General features: G+C 38.9%; 1 protein-coding gene across 1 annotated transcript; it reads right to left on the bottom strand.

Annotated features, from left to right (window-relative positions):
• Positions 1 to 5,679: 5,679 nt before the first annotated feature.
• On the bottom strand, positions 5,680 to 14,444 carry LOC125529555 (MADS-box transcription factor 25-like). The gene is made up of 7 exons (XM_048693961.1): positions 14,095 to 14,444; positions 13,815 to 13,896; positions 7,361 to 7,422; positions 6,738 to 6,837; positions 6,613 to 6,654; positions 6,401 to 6,484; positions 5,680 to 5,840 (listed from the first exon to the last, which is right to left on the bottom strand). The coding sequence occupies exons 1-7, from the start codon at positions 14,274 to 14,276 to the stop codon at positions 5,700 to 5,702; spliced, it is 693 nt and encodes a 230-aa protein (XP_048549918.1). The 5' UTR covers positions 14,277 to 14,444; the 3' UTR covers positions 5,680 to 5,699.
• Between the last annotated feature and the right edge of the window lie 9,157 nt (positions 14,445 to 23,601).

The raw sequence follows: 23,601 nt of genomic DNA, 5'->3' as shown, positions 1-23,601 counted from the left end.
CTGCCACTGGTGTCCACCTTGGAGATGGTCGCCGCCCAGGACTTGCAGACGGTGACGAGGAACACTGACTCGAGCGGGCTGATGCATCGGAGGATCCTCTCCGTGAGGTGGAAAGGGATGCCGCCAATGGTTCTGCTCACGGCATCTCCGTCATCGGCGGGTTCGTGTTGGAGAAGGGTTTTGCTTGTTAGGGTGGCCGTGGGTTTGATCGGCTCTATGTGGGAAAAAGATGAGAGGAATGTGGGTGCACATAGGCGACAACACAGTGTGGAGACAAGGCCGGGCTTGAGGCAGCGTTCGCCGAAGCGAGAGAACAGAAAGGGGATCATCTAGGTTTGGAGACGGATTCTTATTAGAAACTCGTGTAAGGCTTCAACGCTTCGCGCGAACGGCTGGCCAGGCTCGTGTAAGACTATATATACGGTCGCGCTATTCGTCATTATGGATGAGGAATAATTATTTTTCACCCCCTCTCTATTTTGACATCAAGACACCGTATTTTTACGTTTCATAAAATTTGTCTTATTTCGTACATAAAAAGAGAACGTAAGAAAATATGTACTCGCCATAAAAAATATTTTATGTTACGTAAAATTATGAATGTAAAAATATAGTGTAAAACATACATAAAATGTGATTTTTCTGATCTTATAACCTATATTTTTGCTTTTTTATACCAAATGTTACATATTAAATCAATATGCATGTAACTATTTATATTCTAAACGTAATTTATTTAGGAAGCGATCGTAAGATTACATAAGTTATTCTTCACCTGAGGTAATCTTACGATCGCTTCCTAAATAAATTACGTTTAGAATATAAATAGTTACATGCATTTTGATTTAATATGTAAAATTTGGTATAAAAAAACAAAAATATAGGTTATATGAACAGAAAAATCACATTTTATGTATGTTTTACACTATGTTTTTACATTCGTGATTTTACGTAACATAAAATATTTTTTACGGTGAGTACATCTTTTCTTACGTTCTCTTTTTAATTATGAAATAAGACAAAATTTACGAAACGTAAAAATACGGTGCATTGATGTCAAAATAAAGAGGGGGTAAAGAATAACTATTCCTCACCCAGGGTGACGAATAGCGCGACCCTATATATATATATTCTGTTTCTTCTTTACATGTTTATTTCAGGGTTTTCTTTCTCATTTTGATTTCCTAAAAGTTTGAAAAGATATTTGCAAATTTGAAAAAATCATGCTTATTAAACAATGTTCACTTATTTATAGAATGTACTGTTTATAAAAAAAGTAAATTTGAAAACAAGTCTGTGTTATAAAAATATTGTATTCACTTTTTAAGTCAATGTTTCTTCAAAAAATATTTGAGTATCTGAAAAAAAGTCAATCCTTTAAAAGCATGTTCAGAAATTCAACAAATTAAAAAAACTCTTGCGTTTCTAGAGAAAGTTCAACTCTTTTTGAAAATATTAGTGTTTCCCACAATGTTCATTATTTCAAAAAATGTTCGTAATATTAAAACTTCAAAATTTACAACAATATATGTTTTTTCTGTTTTCTTCGAAAACCAAATGAAAAAAAGGCCACTACCATAACCTGAGCCTTTACAGTAGCTAGCTCACTATAAGAACCATGTCAGTATACGCTAAATAGGCCGACCTAGTTAGAGGGAGCCTGTGCGAAACATAACTAATTTGACACATGGAGCGTCACATTGGGGCTCCCAAGTTTATTTTGGGCGCTTCTATCACTCAACACATGGGTCAGGCCAAACGACACGACAGCTCGCGCGCTCGCTCAAAGTTGAGGCACGGATGACATGGTAGCCTGCATTTTCTATTCGACGCTTAGACTAGAAATAGTGTGAGAACTTGGCTTAATAGAAATGATAAACTATTTATATCATCAAGAAATTCTTTTTTTTTTCTGAAGCCCATTCGAAAAGATATCCAAAGTTAAGCATGCTCAACTTGAAACAATTTTAGTATGGGTGACAAACTGAGAAGTTGGCCCCAGGTGTGCATGAGTGGGGGCAAAGTACGTAGGGAAGACTAATGTTGATCTATGGGGTCAGTGTAGATCGCATCAGAAGTAACGGCCAGTAACCGGCGGTGCGTCCAGAGTGTTATAATTATTGTAGGCGGATTCAGTGGCGGAGCTTGGAAGAAAAAGTTGGACAGGCCAAAGAGCACAATATTCTTCAAATTCTAAAGCATATATACTATTTCAATAGATATAGTCGCCACACCTTCTGTTCGCATTGAATACAAGATGAGCAAATGCATATATATACATATATATCACCGAGACCAAAATAAGCCATAACATTTGACCACATATACTACTCCAAACCAAAATAAGCCATACCATTTGACCATCAGGCAAGGTTGTGTGGAGTTACATACTATAAATCAGCATTCCGTTCCTTCACGCATTTGAAATCTTCAATGATATGCTCATAGCTGTACTTCTCCAGAATTTCACCCTCTATGTTAACTAACAAGTTATTGGCAAGAATGTTATAGGTTCATTTGCATGAAGACCTTCATCTTGGCTCTCTGGGTGTGGCTGTTCAATTTCAAGCATTGGCAAAGGTTGATCTGCCATTGGTGAAGGATCTTCCTCAACTCCAATCATGTCATCATCTCTTTTTCTTTTGAAAACCAAATCGATTTTTCGCTGACTGGCGTTGCCCATGGCTGCCTAGACCTCAACTTGTAACCTGTAAACACAATGGAATGAATTATTTATGCTACAGCAAGGCCAATTGCTCAATTGTGGAAACAAAACTTGCCTACTAAATTAGAAACCATCTACTGTGGTCTGTGGACACCTGACACTAACCTAGTATGATCTTCAGTGAAATATTCAGCCAATTGGGAATTTTGGGGATGATTCAGTTTCAATGAACGATGACCTAGGTCAGTTCAGGGGAATAAAATCAGGATGATTTGAATCGATTTAGCTCGCAACTTGTAAGGATTTAGAGAAGGATTTTCCCACTTGGCAGTTCATTGCCTGGCACCATCGCCGCCTTCGCCGGCTAACTTGCTCGCGGCTGCGTGTGAGCGTCCGTGCGTGGGTCGGATAAGGAGCGGTGGTGCCGGTGGGGCGTTGGATGAAGGGAACTAGGGAAGGGAGGGACTGATGTGCACCGCGCCTGTGGGCGGCGCCGGCCGGTGGCGGGCACCGCGGCAGCCGGCGGCTGCGCTAAGAGACGGCGGTCAGAGACGTGCGGTTGTGCGGGCATGCTAGTCTGCGAGGGGGAGACAGAGAGGCTGAGATGTGTGTATCGGCTATGGGCTACACCTGCGTACTGGTTGTGGGCTGGGCTGGTCGGCTGGGTATGAAGCATACATATATAAAAAACAATTGCTCCAGACCTGGGCGGGCCACGGCCCACTCGACCTTGCGGAAGCTCCGCGAGTGGGCAGGTTGTAAGACTTTAAATATTATTTTTTTGCTAAGTTGGAAGAGGATGAAGAGGAAAGAGAAGATGCATGCTACTAATTAATAATCAGCTGTAACACGTGCTCCTAGAGACTCCGTGACAGAGTGAGAGGGACTATCATCAATAAAATAGTACATATTTATCCAACTATTATAATCACCGGCTATAAACTTCGCTATAAAAAACATGACACCATCATATAGCCTGCAGGCTGCAGCTGGCTATACTATTGTCCATGCTCTAATATGTTATCGTAACATAACCAAGGCAAAACAATCGAATATTTATGATACTAGTTATATGATACTTTACACTATAAAACTAATAACATATAATTATAGACTAGTGACGTATGCATGACACTACTCAAAGTTACTCTTCTTTACGACTAGTCTTAGCAGCCAATCAATTACTTCAATCTTTGTACGCATTGCTCGCGAGCGTTCCGCCATTGGGCCAATCATTCTAGCCCTTCTGCTAGTCAATGAACTTTTTCAAATTTTCAAATTCATGAGCAGTATTGAAATTCATTGAAAAAAATTTAATTCATGTACTCTTAAAAAATCTGCGAACATTTTTAAATATATGCATTTTGTTATCTATAAAAAACCAGATGTCAGATTTTTCTAAACCAACAACTGCTGGTTTTTCTAGATGATCTTTTTAGCTTGCTAGTGCAACCAAGTGACCGAGCCATTTGCTCGTTATTTGGGCTATGGCCCATGCGAGCTATGCATGAGCGTCAGTTAGTTAACTAGCGCGTAAGACATGCTAAAAGTAGACACCAACACGTCAAACCACATTCCAGATATATTTTGCAATCGGGCAATGAAAGAAAATGGTGGTATTTGCTTTCGTGTGGCCCAAAAAAGAGACAAAGATCATCACCTTACATCCTCTTTTCCTAACAACACCCTTGGTTCAAATACTATCTTTCAGAACCAACCAAATAAAAACTCCGGCTTTTGGAAGTTATCTTGATTTTCCAATATATAACCAATTACTCCATTCCACGCAAGAGCATGATTAAAGAAAACCTTCACTGAAAATCTTTTAGCATTATGAAGCCAGCGGGCATCGATCAATTGTATATCGGCACAATCACTCCTCAAACTGGATCATACCCTGTGCATTGTTATGGGTATTGCAATTTTTTTTGAAATTTGATTGTATAGTGACATATGAGCTATACAATAAATAATTTAGTGACAATTTCTCTGCATGTATGAAATGTGGTTCATCAACAATTACTTATTGTATGATTTATTGTATAGTGACAAAATAATTATTGGATATAAATATCATAATATAACGGAAATGTATGGGCCATTTTCTCTGCATGATCGCATGTTAGGGTGGGTATTTTACCATGTCAACACGCAAGTTCCCCCTACCTAGGAAGGATAGCCTTGTTCACTGGAGGAGAACATTTTCTATGATCATACCTCAACCGTGGCATCCATGAATAGACTCCGTAAGATCTCATGGAGTAGAAATGGAATAATAAGTCATGACACGATCGGATTCTCTATTTACTACACTTGCCTTTTTATTATAATATAAAAATGTATCCCTTTTCTCTGCATCAATTGTGATCCGGAATACTATCGGAGTAAAAGAAGGGCTTATGAGAACATGGTAGGGTAGGGTTGACTATACTGCTAGTGGCTAATAATCTCAAACGCATGGAAATGGGGATACTCTCATCCATTCCTAAACACATAATACACCATGACCTCCAAAGTTGTGCAAATTTCTGTAGACGGCCGATATCTGACTCGCAACAAAAACTTAGTAGCTCCATATTCAACTCATTAATTAGGTCCCACACAAAATAAAGAACAGAAGCTCATTAATTAGGTTCTGAATTGTGACCAACATATACAAGTAACCAAAAACATGATTAAGTTTGGGAAACATGTCCATTCATAATATACTTGATCTTCTCTTGCCTCCTTGTTAATATCGAGTAATTAGACTCACATACATACTACGTCTGCTGCTTCTATATATAACACCAAAAATATATATGGTTCTAAGCAGGTGTCTGCTTCAATATTGTTTGTACACACCAGGCGCAAATTGCACACGAAAGAGCTTCGTTCGTTCACGCATGCACTGAAAATACAGTTAACCACTTGACGCTGTCTCATGCAAAACAATAAACTTAAAGTTAGAAATGTAATTAACTGCGACTTGTTTGGCATCGATTGAGCATATGGATTACAGTACTTACTGCATGCAGTGGACGTATAGTAGATGTTATTCATCCTCATGCTCCTGCTGGCGCAACTCAAGGTCAATATTTGGTTCACGTACTCTAGTAGACAACAATAATCCGGCAGCAGCTTTTGAGTTGCTTCCGCTGGCTTGCTGCTCACTCGATCTCATGGCCGCCGAAAGCTAATTAACACACATTAATAGTTTGTCAAGTGCCAGCTTCCTTCTATGCTTGCAGTAAATAAAAAAAACTGAAGCTAATATATATGGTCAATGTTATATTGGCTAGAGCTGCTACATATATAGTTTGCAACCAGTTCCAACACATATATTTTTTAAATTACAGGGTTGCATCGCATTTCTAATTTGTCCAATAGATTATTACTTTTTTCAGAAAGAATTATTTTTACTTGAATCTGCATTAGTCATGCTAATACGCTATCTGGGATGTGAAATATTGAATAAAACCCACCCGAGAATCTGCATTAGTCTGCAGTAGGGGTTCTATACTGATCTGTCAAATTTGTCTCCTTTTTCAAATCATATACTAATCATCTATATGTGAACTTCAAGTCAAATTTAAATTTCAATTCTTTCAGTGACTTGCTAATGCATACGTTATAAAATGTGGTTCATCAACAATTACTTCAATTTCTAAGTATATCTGGGCTATCAGATGACAAGCTAGGATATATTAGCTACTAGCATTCATTTAGTACATGAGAATCCATGGCACTTCTTGCCTGCTTCCGCAGCTCTATGTTCTGCTCATGAGCAATACTGAACTTCTTGTCAAGTTTGACATTTTCCTTCTGAACAAGAAATCCCTGCAAAAGCAAATTCCATCTCATGATACCTCAGCTGTCAATAACAGACACATATACGAGAATCAATGCTAACTGAGCTATTTCAACACCAACAGTACAAGCAAGAACATGAAGAAGATGCAGTGAACCTTTTGGTTAAGTTCATGGATCTCCGCAGCCATAACTTGCTCCTAAAGAAAGCAATTATAAGTAAAATATGTATGAAAAAATAAAAAATAAAAAGAAGGTAACAGAAGGTGAAATGAAAGGGCACCTTCGTCTTTCTTATGGAATGCAAGCTCATCTCAACCTGGTTCACTAGAAACTGCAGATCTCGAATAGTGGTCCCCGATAGCTCCTCTCCCAACAATTGCCTAACATCAGAGGTCACATGGTTTAAGAGTGTACCTATCTAGCTTCTCCATTCATTAAAAAAAAGATGCTACTAAATACATGGTCTTTCACCGGCCTAGTCTTCAAGTCAGAGATCTTGGCACACATGGCAGTATGGCACACTCTTTTAATTCAATTAATTTGCACATGAAACCAGTCAAACTTCCGCATAGCTATACTATTGGCATCCTATATCCTATATACCTAAATAGTTGATCTCCACTAACTCCAATTCTCTTAACATGCAGCCCTCCGCATCACTAAATGTGCCACATCATCATCCACTAACACCATTTTGCAACACATGCATGCCCCAATTTAATAGTTGCAACTCCAGTGGTCCAACATGCATGCATACTATTTGTTCACACACAATTACTTCTGAAAATAATAGTTTTTGATTTAGGTCATTTCGTTGATACAGAATTCGTCAAAAAATAATCTTGAAATTGTCGCAACAACGTGCGGCGAAATCACCTAGTTTTATTTGAACATTAATATTACCTATTATTGTGGTGTAAGTTCTGCACTTGCTGCCTCAAGGTTGTAACCTCCCTCTGCCATAACTGCCCAACAAATAGAAATGAAATAAGATACTAACTATAAGCACACCAAATTAATTAGGAGACCCATAACCGTGCTTCCTTGCATACTGTACTACTACATATAATGACACACTATTGACCCCTCCTCCGCTGATGGGCTCCTTGTGACCCGTAAGCGAACATGTAAAAAATTCAACTGAATGGGTCACCACTGATGGGCCATGCCAAATATGTGGCCCGTCAATGATAAATTTATATTGGTGACAGACGAGACCAGTGATGGACCAAAAATAAGAGCCCATTTGTGGCATATAACTCATCGTCGATAGTTTACACCAAGGGCATGCCAATGGGAAGATTGACCCAATGGAAAAACCCAAATCATGCGTTGTTCTTGTAGCACATATAAAACCACCAACCCTAACCCTTATTTGCGCCCCTACCCTCTCTCTCTCTCTCATGCAACAGTTGAACTTCTCGCTTCCTGATCCCCTTGATTTCTCCCACATGCCTCACTTTCTCCCAAATCCCTCCCTTCTTCACCTTCTTCCCTAATCCACCCCGCCCCGCCCTCTAACTTGTGGGTCTCCTATCTTTGCTTTGCACAATGATTATGCTACCTTGCAATGCCCCTCCAATGTGCCCACCCGGTGTTGCCCCTCTTGAATGTCATTGTACTCACCCATGACACCAATGGTGGGCCTCCTCGCCACCATCCAAGGCAGGAGCTATGGGATCTTCTCACCATTGGTCGGGAGGATGTAATCGAGACCATGAGGAGATAGTAAGGTGATGTTAGGGGAGAGAGTGATACCAGGTCATGCCAACGATGAACTACTAGCAAGGCCTACTGGCATAGCCCGATATTTTTGGGTTCCGTCATGGTCTCCACCGGTCCCATTGGCATTTCTTTATTGACAGACGATCAAACCTATTAGTATTGGGTTTTAGTGTTGGTCAGTGTAGAGTCATTTTGCAGTAGTGGTACCGTTGCAACAATTGAGTGTAATGGATTACACACTTACATGGGGAAAGCCGATGACACGATCCTTTTTATGGATCTTGACTTGGCTAAAGCTACCAATATGTAGCTAATCATTTGCATGTTTGAGTAGGTCTTTCAGTTTAAGATAAACTACCACAAGAGGGAGTTGTATTATTTTGGAAAAGCCAAGGAGCATGAACTTGAGTATATGCAACCTTTTGGTTACATGATGGGTTCTTCCCCTTTAAATACCTTTGTACTCTAATAAATTGCTGCAAGATTTGCGATGCGATTGGAAGGTCATCGAAGACCACTTTGAGGAGTGTCTTAGTATTGGTAAGTCCAAGAATCTTTCCTGGTGAGGGTGCTTGGTCTTGATTAATTTTGTGATAGGAGTCTCCCCATCCTTATGCTATCTTTTTTGGAGATATCAGGAGGGTTCGGGAGAGGCTAGACTATTATCAGTCTTAATTCATTTGACAGTCGAAGGAATAGAAGAAAAAGTACCATTTTCATGGCTGGATATTTTATGTATCCCTAACAATGAGTGTAGCCTTGGAATTCATGATCTACAAGTAAAAAATGTGAGTAAAATGGTTGTTTAAGTTGCTAAGCAAGGATGAAGTGTGGTAGTTTCTCTTACATAGTACTAGCTATTTTGGGGTAAAAAACTCTCAGTGGTTAAAGTCAAATCAACATACTCCTACTTTTGAAAGGGACTCATGAAGGTTGATGATACTTCTGATAAATTTAAACCATTTAGCGAGGGAATGGTAAGTCAATTTAACTTTGAGAGGATAGGTACATCATGGATAGGCTTCTTTTGGCTATAACTGCGGGATATTTAGTATTGTACATCGTAAGAATTCCAGTGCTTCATTGATTATTGGAGCTGAGAACCCACATGTGGAATTTAGTAGAGAGTATTCATTGGCCAACATTTAGCAAACTCGAATGAGACTGTCCCTAAGATTGTGCATCCACGTCTAACCACAGACCATTACATGCTTCAATGAGATCTTCACACTTGTGGAGTTTTCCCTGTGCACTTGCTGTGTTCGTCTTTAACAGATAAAAGGTTCAATTTTACGTCTAAAAATTGTCGAGTCTTAAATTACCGTTAGAGATAAAGATTTTCCTTAGTTCTTGATCCAAAATTTATACTAACAAAGGACAATGTGGTTAAATAAATATGCCAGGGGGACACTCATTGTAGCTATTGTTATTAACAAGAAACTGTTCAACATTTTTTTATTGTTGTCTAGCATCTGTTGCATAGCAAGCTATCTATCTGGCATTTAATATCTCCTGCTTTGTAGTATTTTGCATATTTTTGGGCCTTTACTATGGAAGTTTAAAGCGCCATAGATGAAGAGAGGTCCAAGGCAACAATAGAAGAGAAAAGGTGTTGGGTGATTCCATTTCACTTCTTGATTCTTTCAAGTCGAAGAACTTCCTTCTTTAATCCCTACACATCTTAAGTCCATTACTTTAACCACACTCTGATCCTTATGAGAGAGTGATCTTTTGGATTATTGGGAGAAGCTTTGATCAAAGATTATTCAAGGAGTTCTTATCAAGTGAATCTACTTTGCTTGTTACTCAAGGATAGTGAGCGCATCCTAGATGGTTAGGAGTCAGTTGAGAGCCTACCAAGTTCTATGTGTGAAGGACTCAAGAGTTCATACGAGCTCTGAGATTGCCCTCTTAGTGAAGATATGCCCTTAATTAGTGGATGCTTCTATGTGCAAGCCATGATGAAATAGGTTGATTGCACTGGGCCGACCACTTGGTGGGCAATGCAATCCAGATCCTTGTGATCCTAGAATTGTTGTTTGAAGACTCCATCAATGTGCATGTAGAATAGTGCCAATTATCCAAACCAAGGGGAAATATATTCTCGTGTCACGAGTATTTGGATTCCCTTTGCCATATATCTCTTACTTGCAAGTTATTATTTTTCACTGCTCAATGCTCTTGTTTACCTTCTTGCTAAGTACTTTAAGTTGCATAGTCTTCATTGTCTTGTTCTAAAAGTGCCAACCCCAAAACTTGGCGTATAGTTCCTTAATATGACTTCACCATTCGCCCTCTAGCCCTTAGAAATCGGTCCCAACAGGAGATGACAAATCTTAAGATTTCTCACATTGGTCACGGACCAACAATGATGTTCTGATCTATCTGATGATACAAAAATGATTTCATGTTTGACAAAAAGAAGGCTTATTCTTGTATGTAGGTGATACTCTCATCTACAATATGTTGCAGTCATATGTGTTATTGCAGAAGGTGCAACATAGAGAGTCGATAGAGCTTGTCCAAAGAAGCATGAGTGAATTACTGGGCAATTTATGTCTAATGTTTGGACGGTTGACTAGTGATTGGTTTATGATTGATTAGAGTGGTGTTTTTGGCATGCTGGTATTTGTTGGTCCATGTTTTTTTTCTCTCCTTTTGACAACAAGTACAAAGCTTGATATTTTCATAATGAAATAGTGTAATAAGGTTGACCATACACATCTAAGGATGGAGGTGGTTTAACAAAAGATAACATTATCCAAGAACACCTACATGGGGAAGATTGAGATATTGTTTTATACGTACAAATATGAAGCTATTGTTAAAATATATAAATACTATGGACTTACGTGCAGTTTTTTAGCTATCTTGCTTTGAAATATCTTAGATATAGTATATGAACATATTTAGAATGATAAAGTATTATATATACTACCATGAGGTAACTACCGCGGGGTGGTATTATATATATATAGAGAAAGAATGTCTCTCTCTCTCTCTGTGTATTTCTAGAAATGAAGAATGGAAAAAATGTGGCACAATCTCATGACATATTTGGACTATCTAGCTACAACCAAGATGTTTTGGAGGTTCTCTAGTTGTCGTTACTTTTCTAAAGTATTTCTAGATAGATATTTGTGGGAATCATTTGCAGTGGCATGCATCAGATAATCTATGGTAGCTTCACACTTGAGACAAGAAAACATGCATGGGGTTACACGCCATCTGGCCATGGATGAGTCTTGTGATAGCCATGACGGGTTATTTAGAAGACTGAGTGGATATCTATATAGTCATGTGATAGCCACAGTTTTCTAAATACCCCACCCCCTCCTATATGATAACATTTTTAGGGCGTCACCAGTTTAAACGAATTTCATTAGACTTTTTAGTTTGTAGGATTAAAAAGCCGTAAGAATTTTTCATATAGTCTACTCTACCTATAGGTCAAAATGAAATTCCCATTGAGCAACTTCATGGAATTTCGTTATTTGTTTGACAAGTATGCCATGTTCACAATCTTTTCGGAATTGTTTCTCATTTTTTTACTATGACACAACCAAACATGCTCTATTATAGTATGACGTGTATTCAATTTATGTAGGAATTAATATAACATGACAACCATTTTGATGTTTTTTTTGCAGTTTAAATATTTTTATAATCCGAGCCAAAGAGGCCCTTAGGTTCTCTTTGATTCACATGATCCTCAAAATGCATGGAAAAGAAGAAAACCACGTGATTGGAATTTTTTTCTTGAATCCTGTAAGACTAGAAAAACATTGGAATTTGGATCAAAGAGTGTCGGATGGTACAAGTAAAACAAAGTAGTTATACAAAGAGGTTTGAATGCATGGAATTTTTTCTCCAAAGAAGTCCTTAGGCTACCCTGGTACATCCTACTCCTCCTGACATACACTTCGCCATCTTTGTGTTCGACAAAATGTTTGAACTATTTTTACATTCTTTTGCTCATTAGTAGGCAAACATGTATGCGCATGATGATGAATTTGAGAACAACGAGCTTGATTCATTATGTTGATGATGAGCATCCAGGAAGAAATAGAGAAGCAAGTGGAGCATGTTTTGAACTTCAAGGGTTCGATAAAGGGCAAGATAGTTGTTATCCGGAATGCAACTACACCATCAACAGACATAACTACACTATGGGATACTACCTTGATGATAATACTTATTACCCGATGAGCGGCGTTCTGAAGACTATATCCGAGTCCCAAGGTAACAAATGGTGTCTCTTTGCATAAATGCAAGAAGGTGCTAGGAAGGATGTGGAGAGGGCATTTGGAGTGCTCCAAGCTCACTGGGGTACTGTTCGTGGAGTTGCAATGATGTGTGACCGGAGACATTGTAGCAGTCGATGACATGTGTTGTGTAATCTTGCACAACATGATTGTGGAGGATGAGGGCGAAGGGGCAACACACACACACACACACACACACACACACACACAAGATTTTCAAACGTCTGGAGTACATGCCTGCCTCCCGAAACAAGATGTAGAGCATGTTGTGAACTCGGTGATCAAGGATGAATTGTTGTGTAACTACTGAATGATCTTGCGGAGCATATGTGAATCCACAATGAAAATCATTTAATTTTATGTTTAAATTATGCACTCTGAATAATTTATGTTTGAACTATGTATTTTGCTCTTCAAATAAATTTTATTTGTGTGTTAAATTCATTGTTATGTGTATTTATATCGTCAAATGATGGACGTGCATGTCATTGCATGCATTTGAGGTTTTATAAAGGAGGATGTGGTTGCACGGGAGGACATATAGGTGGTGGCTTGGTCCTGTCCACGTACATGTCCAGACGCCTCCGCAAACATATAGGGGCTCATATTAGCCCAAGTTGTAGATGCTCTAACCTACTAATTAATTATGAATCAATAATGATTATGATTCCCTAATTCGTTTGGCGTAAAATTTTGATTAGAGATTTAATTCCGTGAGGAGACACTAACGTATGATAACTACTAATAGGTAGGAGTTATTATTATTTTCTTCTGACATTTGGACTTGGTGGTTTGCTTTTATTTTTTATGGTGGTAAAAAGGGTGTATTGCTCAAGAGCAAAGAAGTTCATTCCTACACTAAGGATATTGTCATGTCCAGATTGGATCCAAACAACAGTGTGATCCTCCTGACAACCAAAGTTAGCAAGAACATGGCTAATTTTATTTTGCTCCCTAGAAATATGAGCAAACACACACTCTCTTTCACCCATGAGACTATTTACCTCCTTCAGCACCATGGCGAAAGTCTGTTTAGAACCGTTCAACTGAATGATTAACCACTTCAGTTAATTAGTTCATGGAAATGAGCTATATGCACATCTAGCTAGCTAGATTGCTATTTTTTCACAAAGGGAGAGGAATACCTCTGGGTTCTGTTTCTGCATCGATCATACATGCGGTCATCTTTATTGCATAGTTTGAAGCATTATGAAATAAAAGACAAAATCTCACTCAAAGGCGGATCATCAGAGATCATATTGCTAGATCTTCATCCAAGCTTGTTTGCTATTCGTTTCACCGTTCTCTTTCCTTTGGTAAATATATATGTGGCGTGGAAAAATTACTATGCATATATACTTACATACCTTTGCCTCAGATGTTGGATTCAACACTCCGCAGTGCTCCTCTTTTGCCTCCTGGTACCGCTCTAGTATTGCCTGCATTCCACTGATGAAGACAATAAAATAAAATAAATAGAAACACATCCAAACTATCAGAGGATGAAATTAAGTAACTGATACTCCCTCCGTAAAGAAATATAATAGCGTTTAGATCACTAAAGTAGTGATCTAAACACTCTTACATTTCTTTACAGAGGGAGTAGAGTATTGGGAGGGTGCAGGAACAAATTGTTAACTAACAGACCTGGAGCTCGCGAAGTCATAGAGGCGACCCGTGCTGGAGAAGATGATGAGCGCGAGATCGGCGTCACAAAGAATGGCAAGCTCCCGGGCCTTCTTCATCAGCCCTCCGCGCCGCTTGGAGAAGGTCACCTGACGGTTCGTTGTGTTGTCGATCCTCTCAATCGCAATCTTCCCCCTCCCCATCTTCTTCTTCTTCCTCTTCTTCTTCTCTAGATCTCTCTCCTGCCGGCTGGCCGGCCGATTGACGAAAGTAATTAAGAACCGATCGAAATGGAGCTAAGCTAGAGGCTGCTAATTGTTTCTTCTCTACTGTCTAGCTGGGTGACAATCGACAAGTCTAATCTAGCTAGTTGAAGCTTTCCCCCCAGCTGCTACCTGATCCAGCTAGCTATTTTTTGTATTCTTGGGTTTGCTTGTAATGGTCTGCAAACGAAAAGGGATCGAGATGGTGGTGGCCATGTGCTGACAACACTAAGCTAGGCTTAAACAACTGCTAAATAGTACTATTTTAATTTTAAATTAGGTTAATGAATGGCCCATTATATACTATTTTCCTCGGTGGTTGCGACAAGGACATCCATAATATATATATTGTTGCGACTGTTCATAGTTTAAATTTTGGGTACGAGGATAGCCTATTGCCTTTGGACATGTTGCCATTGCCATAGAATATGGCGTCAGCTACCAAGCCAGACGCTTTTTGTTCGAACCGTTGAAACAGACTAGCGTTGTGTTAGCTACCTATTCAAAGTTGTAGATTTGTTTCTAACTGAGGTTGGAGCGGTAAAACCTGCTCCATTTCGTTCAGAGGCAAGTGGTTTCTAGTTTGTCACTTTCTTCAAAACCTTGTGCTCATACCTCGTAATATATGGGTGTACACTTTCCTGGAAATGGTGCGCTCCTATCTTGTCATATGTGGGTGTATATTTTCTTCGAAACCATGTGCTTATATTTGGTAGAGCTATCCAATTGTATCTCGACACATTACGACGTAATTTGTAAGTGGTACACTTGAAATTGTGGGCTCGTATCTTGGTGGAGCCATCCAATTGTATCTCGTCATGTTATCATGTAACATGTGGGTAGTACACTTTCTTCATAAGTGTGTACTTATATCTTGGTACAGTTGTCCAATTGCGTATTAACACGGTCGATATAGAAGGCGACAAATGGCATGGCTTTTTATCAACAATGACGGTACGACTTTTGATGCCAATATCGCGCATCTGATGCTCTGTCGTGTAAGATGACAAATCTTACGGATTAAGAAGTCGTAGATCCACCACAACCAATAGACCCTGTTGCGTCTTTCAGTTTCTTTTTAAATTCATTTATTGCATATGGTGGCTACAGTATTATATGTTTAGTTTGTATTTCACACTTGGGGAAACCTTGTTGGTTGTCATTTTTGACGGATATAATAACTATAGCCATACTTATTGAGGTGGGTGCGCCAGGAACATTGGCATTTGGGTGCTAATGGTAACATCCAAGTTATAAAGCCTAGGTAGTAGTACCATGTTGTTTAAAGTTTCTAGATTCGTGAGCACACATATTTACCAGCTAGCTGTCCACTTGGCTCATCCAAAAAAGGACAGTTTTAAGGTTAGTAAGTAAAGTGGCCACAGAGCACGATGCAAAAATGTGCAGTCCACGCGAGTGACGGCGTTTCGACCTCGATTGGAGCCAGTAATGGATTAGATCCGAGTAAAGATGATTTCCTTCCAGATTTGGTGCTCTGAGTCATGGCACCACTTGATCTTTAGTATGTAGTCCTTATTGATGCAACCACTCTGATCTGATCTGGTTTGATTCTTTCTTTTTGCTCTTGCATCAGCTCAGCTGTATGGACTTCAAGTGTTTTGGGATGACTGGACAAAGCTGGAGGCACTGATTCTCCCTGCTGCTTTCTTTCTTCTCCAGCTAAATTATTAATTAAAGCATCTTTCTTTTCCCATCTCAGTTATATTAGCACTCGAAAATTACTTCAGGTTCTTCACATACATGGTGAAAACATTTTGATCAAGCTAGCAGTAGATGATCAATACAATTATATGCAGGAGTCATATTCTAGAGGATGATTAGCCACGCTTGGACTGACACACGGGACACGGCCTAAACTCCTAGGGAGGCAGCAGTGGTCAATTTTCCATGATAGTTGAAAGCCTGGTGTAACAACTTACGTGCACATATATATGACAAATCAATACCCAATAAATCTCATGCGTTTGCAAATGAAAATCCTGTATCAGCATTATTTTATTGATTATTTGTACCACAACAAGATGATACAACTGCAGAAAAGTTCAACTCCCGGTTTCTGCATCTTTATGAAACTGTGAAGTCAATAACCATGTTGCACCCTTAGTAGAGCCATTCAATATAAAAAGCTGAAACCAATATCAAGCAGCACCATTAATCTCAAACCCCCAAAAGGCACTGGTACATAGTCAAGTCAGTCAGTTTTTTTTTGACAGCATAGTAAAAAAAAGTTACCTTGTTCTTCAATTCCAAGTTTTGTTCATGGATAAGCTTTATTTCCCCATAGAGTTGAATATTCTCTTGATGAAAGATGTATCCCTACAAGGTCACTTTATTGATTTATCATGTATGTAATATAACGTTTTCAAATATGTATTATTTAAACTTTACACGATAATGGGAATCTAAGTAAAATTGGACACACGAGTGATAGAAATATTGGTGAACCTTCTCGTTGAGTTGTAGAATATATTTGGTGAAACTTTGTTCCTAAAATGGGTATCAGGAGACACATAGTTACTATCATTCTTATAAAAAATGTTAGTGTCGTGAGTATGGAAGTGGGTACAATGATTAGCAGAAATAAGAACAAACTGAGGGAGCTCAGCTACCTTCTTTTCTCTAATATACAGTGTAAGGTCTTCTCCAGTTAATTTTCCATTAAACATAAGCCTTTGACTCCTAAGTTTGATAATCTCTCCTCCATTAGCTTCCTAACAATAATGTGATTACTTGAGTGGATTTTCCTGTCTTTACTCTAACTTATTTAAACTAGATAGATAGCATTGGAAGGAACATAATTAAGAACGTGTACCGATGATGTTCTTGAAACATGTCTATTTCCTTCTATAATTTCCTGATTCCCCCTTTCCAAAACTAGAAAAAAAGACATTTTTCTGTCATCAGAAACTTTGAGTTACTGGAAACCGAGTTACACAACTTTTTTGCAAAATAAAATAAAATAAGAAGTGGTACTATTATGGGTATTTGCCAAATAAGCATTACTTTTTTTGGCTTACGGTGTAGTGCTAAAAGTATATGCATACAGTAAGACTTAAACTTCTCTAATTTGACTATAAATATGTACATTTTTAGTGAGATTGTTCAAATGAGCATAAGACGATCATTAGATTTTTTTATAAGTCTGTAATTTAACCAACTATTTTGTATAAAAAAATATCATTCAAAGTTGCATCATGCAAACTGCATGTCTACATGTCAAAAACGTCATGTATGGAAAGTTGGGAGTAAATAAAAGGTTGCAAGGAATGCATGTGCGCATACCATGACTTGTGAGACTGGATTCAACAGCTAATATGGTGCTCTTTGCAGATTGGTAGTTTTCAATGATGGAAGGCATGGCCATGCCCATGGTGGTGGCAGCGCTAGAGTTGGCATATTCGTAGAGGCGACCAGTGGAGGAGAAGACGATGATGCCAAATATGCAAATATGCAACTTGCAGATTAACAAATGTAAATATTAGCAAATTAAGGAGGCAAAGTGCATGCTTATCGATGCGCTCGGTCATTTCCTTAACTAAATATATCATGCAGCTTGCTGCTATCTGTGGAACCTGTGAAAGGGCAACAATATTTTTCTTGCAAATGGGTGTTTCTTGTGTGCACCGTATGAGGTTTTGGAATCTGGTAAACGTCACGCCTTGTTTTACTTTTGAAAGGTTAGCTCTCGATCCATGCAAATATCGGAGCTGATTCGATTTGATTCGATTCGATTCCTGCCCATGGGCAAGTAGCACCACTTTGTCATCGGCAGTACAAATTCCGCAAAGAAATTAGGGCAACCCCATCCGTTTCAAAACATAAGACCTATTTTGAGTCGTTAAGCATTAAGGTTTTGACCATAGTCCATCAATATCTGCAGCAATGTAGTGTTCTATAAAGAAATTACAAGTTATATATATGAAGTAATACCTTAACTTGCGGTGGATTTGTTTGCTGAGATTAGGCGCCAGAGCTGCCCCTAGCAAACACATCAAATTCTCACGATTTCATGGAGCGCAAGCTAGAGAGTCGAGATACTTTCGCCACTTGATTTTTTTGCCCCAAAATTAATTAGCACACTTATATACCAAGTGATAAGGACATAAGTATAGACAGAAATAGAACAGTTGAGTGCCTGAAAACACCACATATTAGGATATATGTGCATCTTCTAACCGAACATAATCATAGATATATTATAGGTAGGGTCACAAGTACTGAAAAACTTTATTTATAGAGTATGGATTGATAATTCCTAGTGGATAATATCTTTAGTCATACGATGGATTCAAAAATCCTTCCACACATGTGTGATGAGCACCTGAGCTCTCCTGTGGTTGTGTGTCCAGATGGCAACGGGGACGAAACCCATCGGGTTTTGCCTTCCCAAACCCATCCTCATGAGAAAATCGCAAACCCGTCCCCGTCCCCATCACCGTGCACGGGACTAGTTTTCCGCCCGTCCCCTAAACCCATCGGGTTTCGGGGAACCCACGAGAAAATCAAAATATTTAAACAAACATAGTGGCTACAAAGAATAACATTTGAGCAACAAAACAAGCACATTTCAGGAGCATAACTAGAGCAAATTTCAACAAAAAACAATAGTAGATGGTTCAATAGCTATATAGAGTGTATTTCAGCAGATTTAAACAACATACATAGTATATTTCAGAGGCAGCAAACATAAGATAAATAGTAGCAACAATGATATCATTTCAGCAGCAACATAGTATATTTCAGCAGCAAAACAACTGCAAATTTCAGCACAATACTCAGGAATAACATCAGCTAAAAGAAGCTTATTTCAGCACAACTATAGCCCATTTCAACAACGAAGATAAGCATATTTCAGCAACAAACATGAGCATATTTCGGTCATACATTGTTCAACAAGATGTCCAATTATAGAAGTTCTGAAACAGAAATCATGGTTCACACATCACGAGCACAAATGATACGAAATTGTCCAATACATAAGTTCTAAAATAGATTTTGTAGTTCACAAATCAATTTAAAGTGGTCATCATCATGGCATCTTTCACATCTCCAAGCCTCCAAAAGACAATCTTCAAAGCATGCCAATTCAGAGTGCCAAGTCCTATAGAAGATCAAAATTCACTCAAGCTAAAGTTAAATATGAAAAATATGCAGATTGGTATATGAAATGTGAAAGTACTTGTACTTCACCTGCATTCCCTCTTGAATGTCTTGAAGACAACTCCAAAAGCTTTGTCCATCTTCATTGTCAGCATCTATAAGAATGAAATAAGTAGTAATGAACATCTAATGAAACATTGCAGCAAGATAATGATAAACTATATGATGATATGTAAAGAAAGACACACCTTTATATTTGTTTCTTATCCAATCTTGTGAACACATCAAGGCCTTTAAGATTTCAGGGGTAAGATGACTACGGTGGTCACTTAGAACTCTACCACTTGTGCTGAATGCTGATTCTGAGGTAACCATGCTGACCGGAGTTGCAAAAACATCACGTGCTAGCAACCTCAAAGTTGGATAGCGTGTTCCAGAAACTTTCCACCAATCTAACACACTGAACTTATTTTTGGACAATGGAACTAGCTCATCTTCCAAGTAACGGTCTAGTTCAGATTTCATCCTAAAAGATGCATGCCTCTTTTGAGCAACACGTGCATTGAAGAGTGACATAAGGGCTGGAGCTTCCAAAGAAGAGAATGAGGAAGATGGTTGCCCATGATCATCATCACTCTCAAGATTGTACTCCTCCAACAATGTGCATATCTTGGAAATTATTCCATTAACATGGTCGTCAAATTCTGGACTAGAAGGACTAATACCATGCAACATAGCAAAGCAAACAAGTAACATTTCATTTTTGTACCGAGGATCAAGAAGTGTAGTCATTCCCATTAGACCTTGAATATTAGTCCAATACTTGTTAAATTTATCTTCCATGCTAAATGTCATGGCTTCTATCACCTCATTACCGCAAGTTGACCATTGCCTCATATTCATTTTAATTTCACAAATCTTGGGAAAATAGATGTTGGTAGTTACATAATCTGTCCTGGAAAACATTTCAGTGATTTCAAAGAACAGTCATAGCCTTTCTATAACATCAATAGCAAATGCCCATTCTTCTCGTATTGCTTCTCAACCTTCTTTAATCTCTCAAATACAACCTTATATGGTAGAGCCACACTAAGCATTGTGAAAGTTGAATTCCACCTAGTCTTACAAGTATTAATCTTCTTGTTATTTTGACCTTTTTAAACTTAGCAATTTCCTCAAACTTCTCTATTCGTTTTGGTGAGGCAATCCAAAAAGCTACACTATCTCTAATTTTTTCAATTGCTGGTTTCATAGCATCTAAGCCATCTTTGACAATTAAATTCAAAATGTGGGCACAACAACGCATGTGAGTCAAGGTACCTTGCAACATGAGTTTGTCCTTCCCTATCCTCTTCACCAACAAGTCAATTGTTTTGTCATTTGAAGAACAATTGTCAAAGTCACCGTTGATAGCTTCTCATCGAGATTCCAAAATATCAATGATTCATGAAGTTCTTTGGCTATAACTTCAGCAGTGTGAGGAGCTGGCACATAAATAAACCTACAAATGCAATGAATATATGTTATACAACATCATATATTGATGAAAACAACACCAAATGATTTACTACAGCAGTAAATGTTGATAAAAACAACACCAAACAATGTACTATAACAGCAACTATCAATACAAACAACACCAAACAATGTACTACAGCAGCAAATATTGATAAAGACAACACCAAACAATGAACTACAACAGCAAATATCGATTAAAACACCAAAGAATGTACTATAGCATCATATACCTCATGATAACACTCCTAAGCTTCCAAGAGTCATCAATGAAATGGCCTGTGATTGCCATGTATCATTTCTTTTGATTGTCAGCCGTCCATAAATCAGTAGTGATAGCCACTCTTGATCGATTTGCAGCCATGTACTCGATAGCCTTCTTCCTTTCAACTTTGTAAGCGTCCAGAATATCCTTCCTATGAATAAAGAGGTGACAATTAGACATTTAAGATATTAAAGAAAACATAGCATATTAGTAGAACAATTCATAGTTGCATAAGACATACCTAATAGTGTTTCTTGTCACCATAGTAAACAAGGGTTGCAATGCACTAACAAATCTTCGAAACCCCATATGATCAACTATGGATAAGGGGTACTCATGCAGCACAATCATGGAAGCAAGCATCTTTCTAGCAAAAACTTGGTTAAAAGTATAGTTCTCCACCGAAACTTTTCCTTGGCTACTAGAACTAAACCTCAAAGAAGATTGGCTCAATGTTTTACCATTTCTATGGACCTTCTTCATAGTACAAGACGTCAAATGAACATGAAGATGCTTTGTCCCATTATTTGATTCCCCTCCAAGTTTCTTCTTACAATGAAGACATTGTGCCTTCCATCTCCCACGGACCCTCACTTTCTTGAAATCAACCCAAACAACTGATTTGAGCTTTCTCTTGGAACCAACTGCATGTCCTTCCTCAGCCACATCTTCCTCTTCATCCTCATTCCCGTCTTCCTCTCCATCCTCATCCTCATCTTCCTCTTTATCTCCTTCATCCACAGCTTCCTCGTCATCCGTAATTTCAACATGTTCTCCAACAAACATTGCATCATAATCGACGGATTCATCAAATTACTTCGTCCACATCCTCAGATTCAGGCACACTACTTGTAACTGAATGTACAATTGCAGTTTCTGTTGACGGCGTCGTCAATGAATCAATTAACCTATCAAAAAGAATAAAAACAGAATTATTAGCTTTGGTGTACATAGTGCCAGTAGCAATTTGGACTCTACTATATGTATTTCTTGCAAGTCTACTAAACCAGTAACAATTTGTACACGTAGCCTGCAATATCATGACCAGAAAAAACACGCTGCATATTGTTTGTACAACGATTCTGAATCTATTTTGTTTCTTTCCTGCATAAGTGTAATAGCTTCACTTCTGAAACTTTCATGAAAAAAGACCATATACTATAGTCTAAACCAAACCCTAGCAAATCTAATCCATGAATTCATAGAAAATTAACATCATCCATCACAAACCCTAGCACCATCCATCTCAGATTATGAGAGATCGGGATTACTCACCTTGTCTTTAACTTCTTGCGGACGTTGAAGTTGGATGGAGGCTCGGGAATCGGATTTGAAAGCCCTCTGCCTCCTCTTCCACGAAGACCACGACCTGCTGCCCTTCCACCACCGCCACGCATAGTTGTAGTAGAGAGAGGAAGGCGGCGAGTGGCTGCAGACTTCGCTGGCGGCACCGGCGGCAGCGCCCTTTCACCCGACCTGGGACGTGAAGAGGCCACCATGGGGTTCGTCACCGGTGGTGACGCCCTTTCTCCAGATCAGACCGGCGGCGGTGGAGAAGACGTGGAGGGAGGAGGCTCGCCGACGCAGATCATGGTCGGCGGATCTTGCGAGATGGGATCGAGCCAGGCGGTGGCTGGGGTCGTAGGTTTAGGGTTAGGTATTATGTGGGAGAGAGAGAGAGATGAGGGCTCGAGCGAGGGGGAAAGGAGCGAGCGATACTGGCCACCCCAGCTAGGGGTTGGTTTGGCCTTTAATAACCCACAAGTATAGGGGATCGCAACAGTTTTCGAGGGTAGAGTATTCAACCCAAATTTATTGATTCGACACAAGGGGAGCCAAAGAATATTCTCAAGTATTAGCAGCTGAGTTGTGAATTCAACCACACCTGGAAACTTAATATAGGCAACAAGGTATTTAGTAGCAAAGTAATATGATATTAGTGGTAACGATAGCAAAAGTAATGGTTTTGGTTTTATAGTGATTATAACAGTAGCAACAGAAAAGTGAGCGAAGAACAATATATGAAAAGCTCGTAGGCATTGGATCGGTGATGGAGAATTGTGTCGTATGCGATCAATCATGCAACAGTTATAACATAGGGTGACACAGAACTAGCTCCAGTTCATCAATGTAATGTAGGCATGTATTCCAAATATAGTCATACGTGCTTATCGAAAAGAACTTGCATGACATCTTTTGTCCTACCCTCCCGTGGCAGCGGGGTCCTCTTGGACACTACGGGATATTAAGGCCTCCTTTTAATAGAGTACCGGACCAAAGCATTAACACATAGTGAATACATGAACTCCTCAAACTACGGTCATCACCGGGAGTGGTCCCGATTATTGTCACTTCGGGGTTGCC

Source organism: Triticum urartu, unplaced genomic scaffold (assembly GCF_003073215.2).
Source record: "Triticum urartu cultivar G1812 unplaced genomic scaffold, Tu2.1 TuUngrouped_contig_5688, whole genome shotgun sequence".
In the NCBI taxonomy this organism is placed as follows: domain Eukaryota; kingdom Viridiplantae; phylum Streptophyta; class Magnoliopsida; order Poales; family Poaceae; genus Triticum; species Triticum urartu.
The sequence above is the reverse complement of the archived record's forward strand: the minus strand, read 5'-3'. Positions and strand labels throughout refer to the sequence as shown.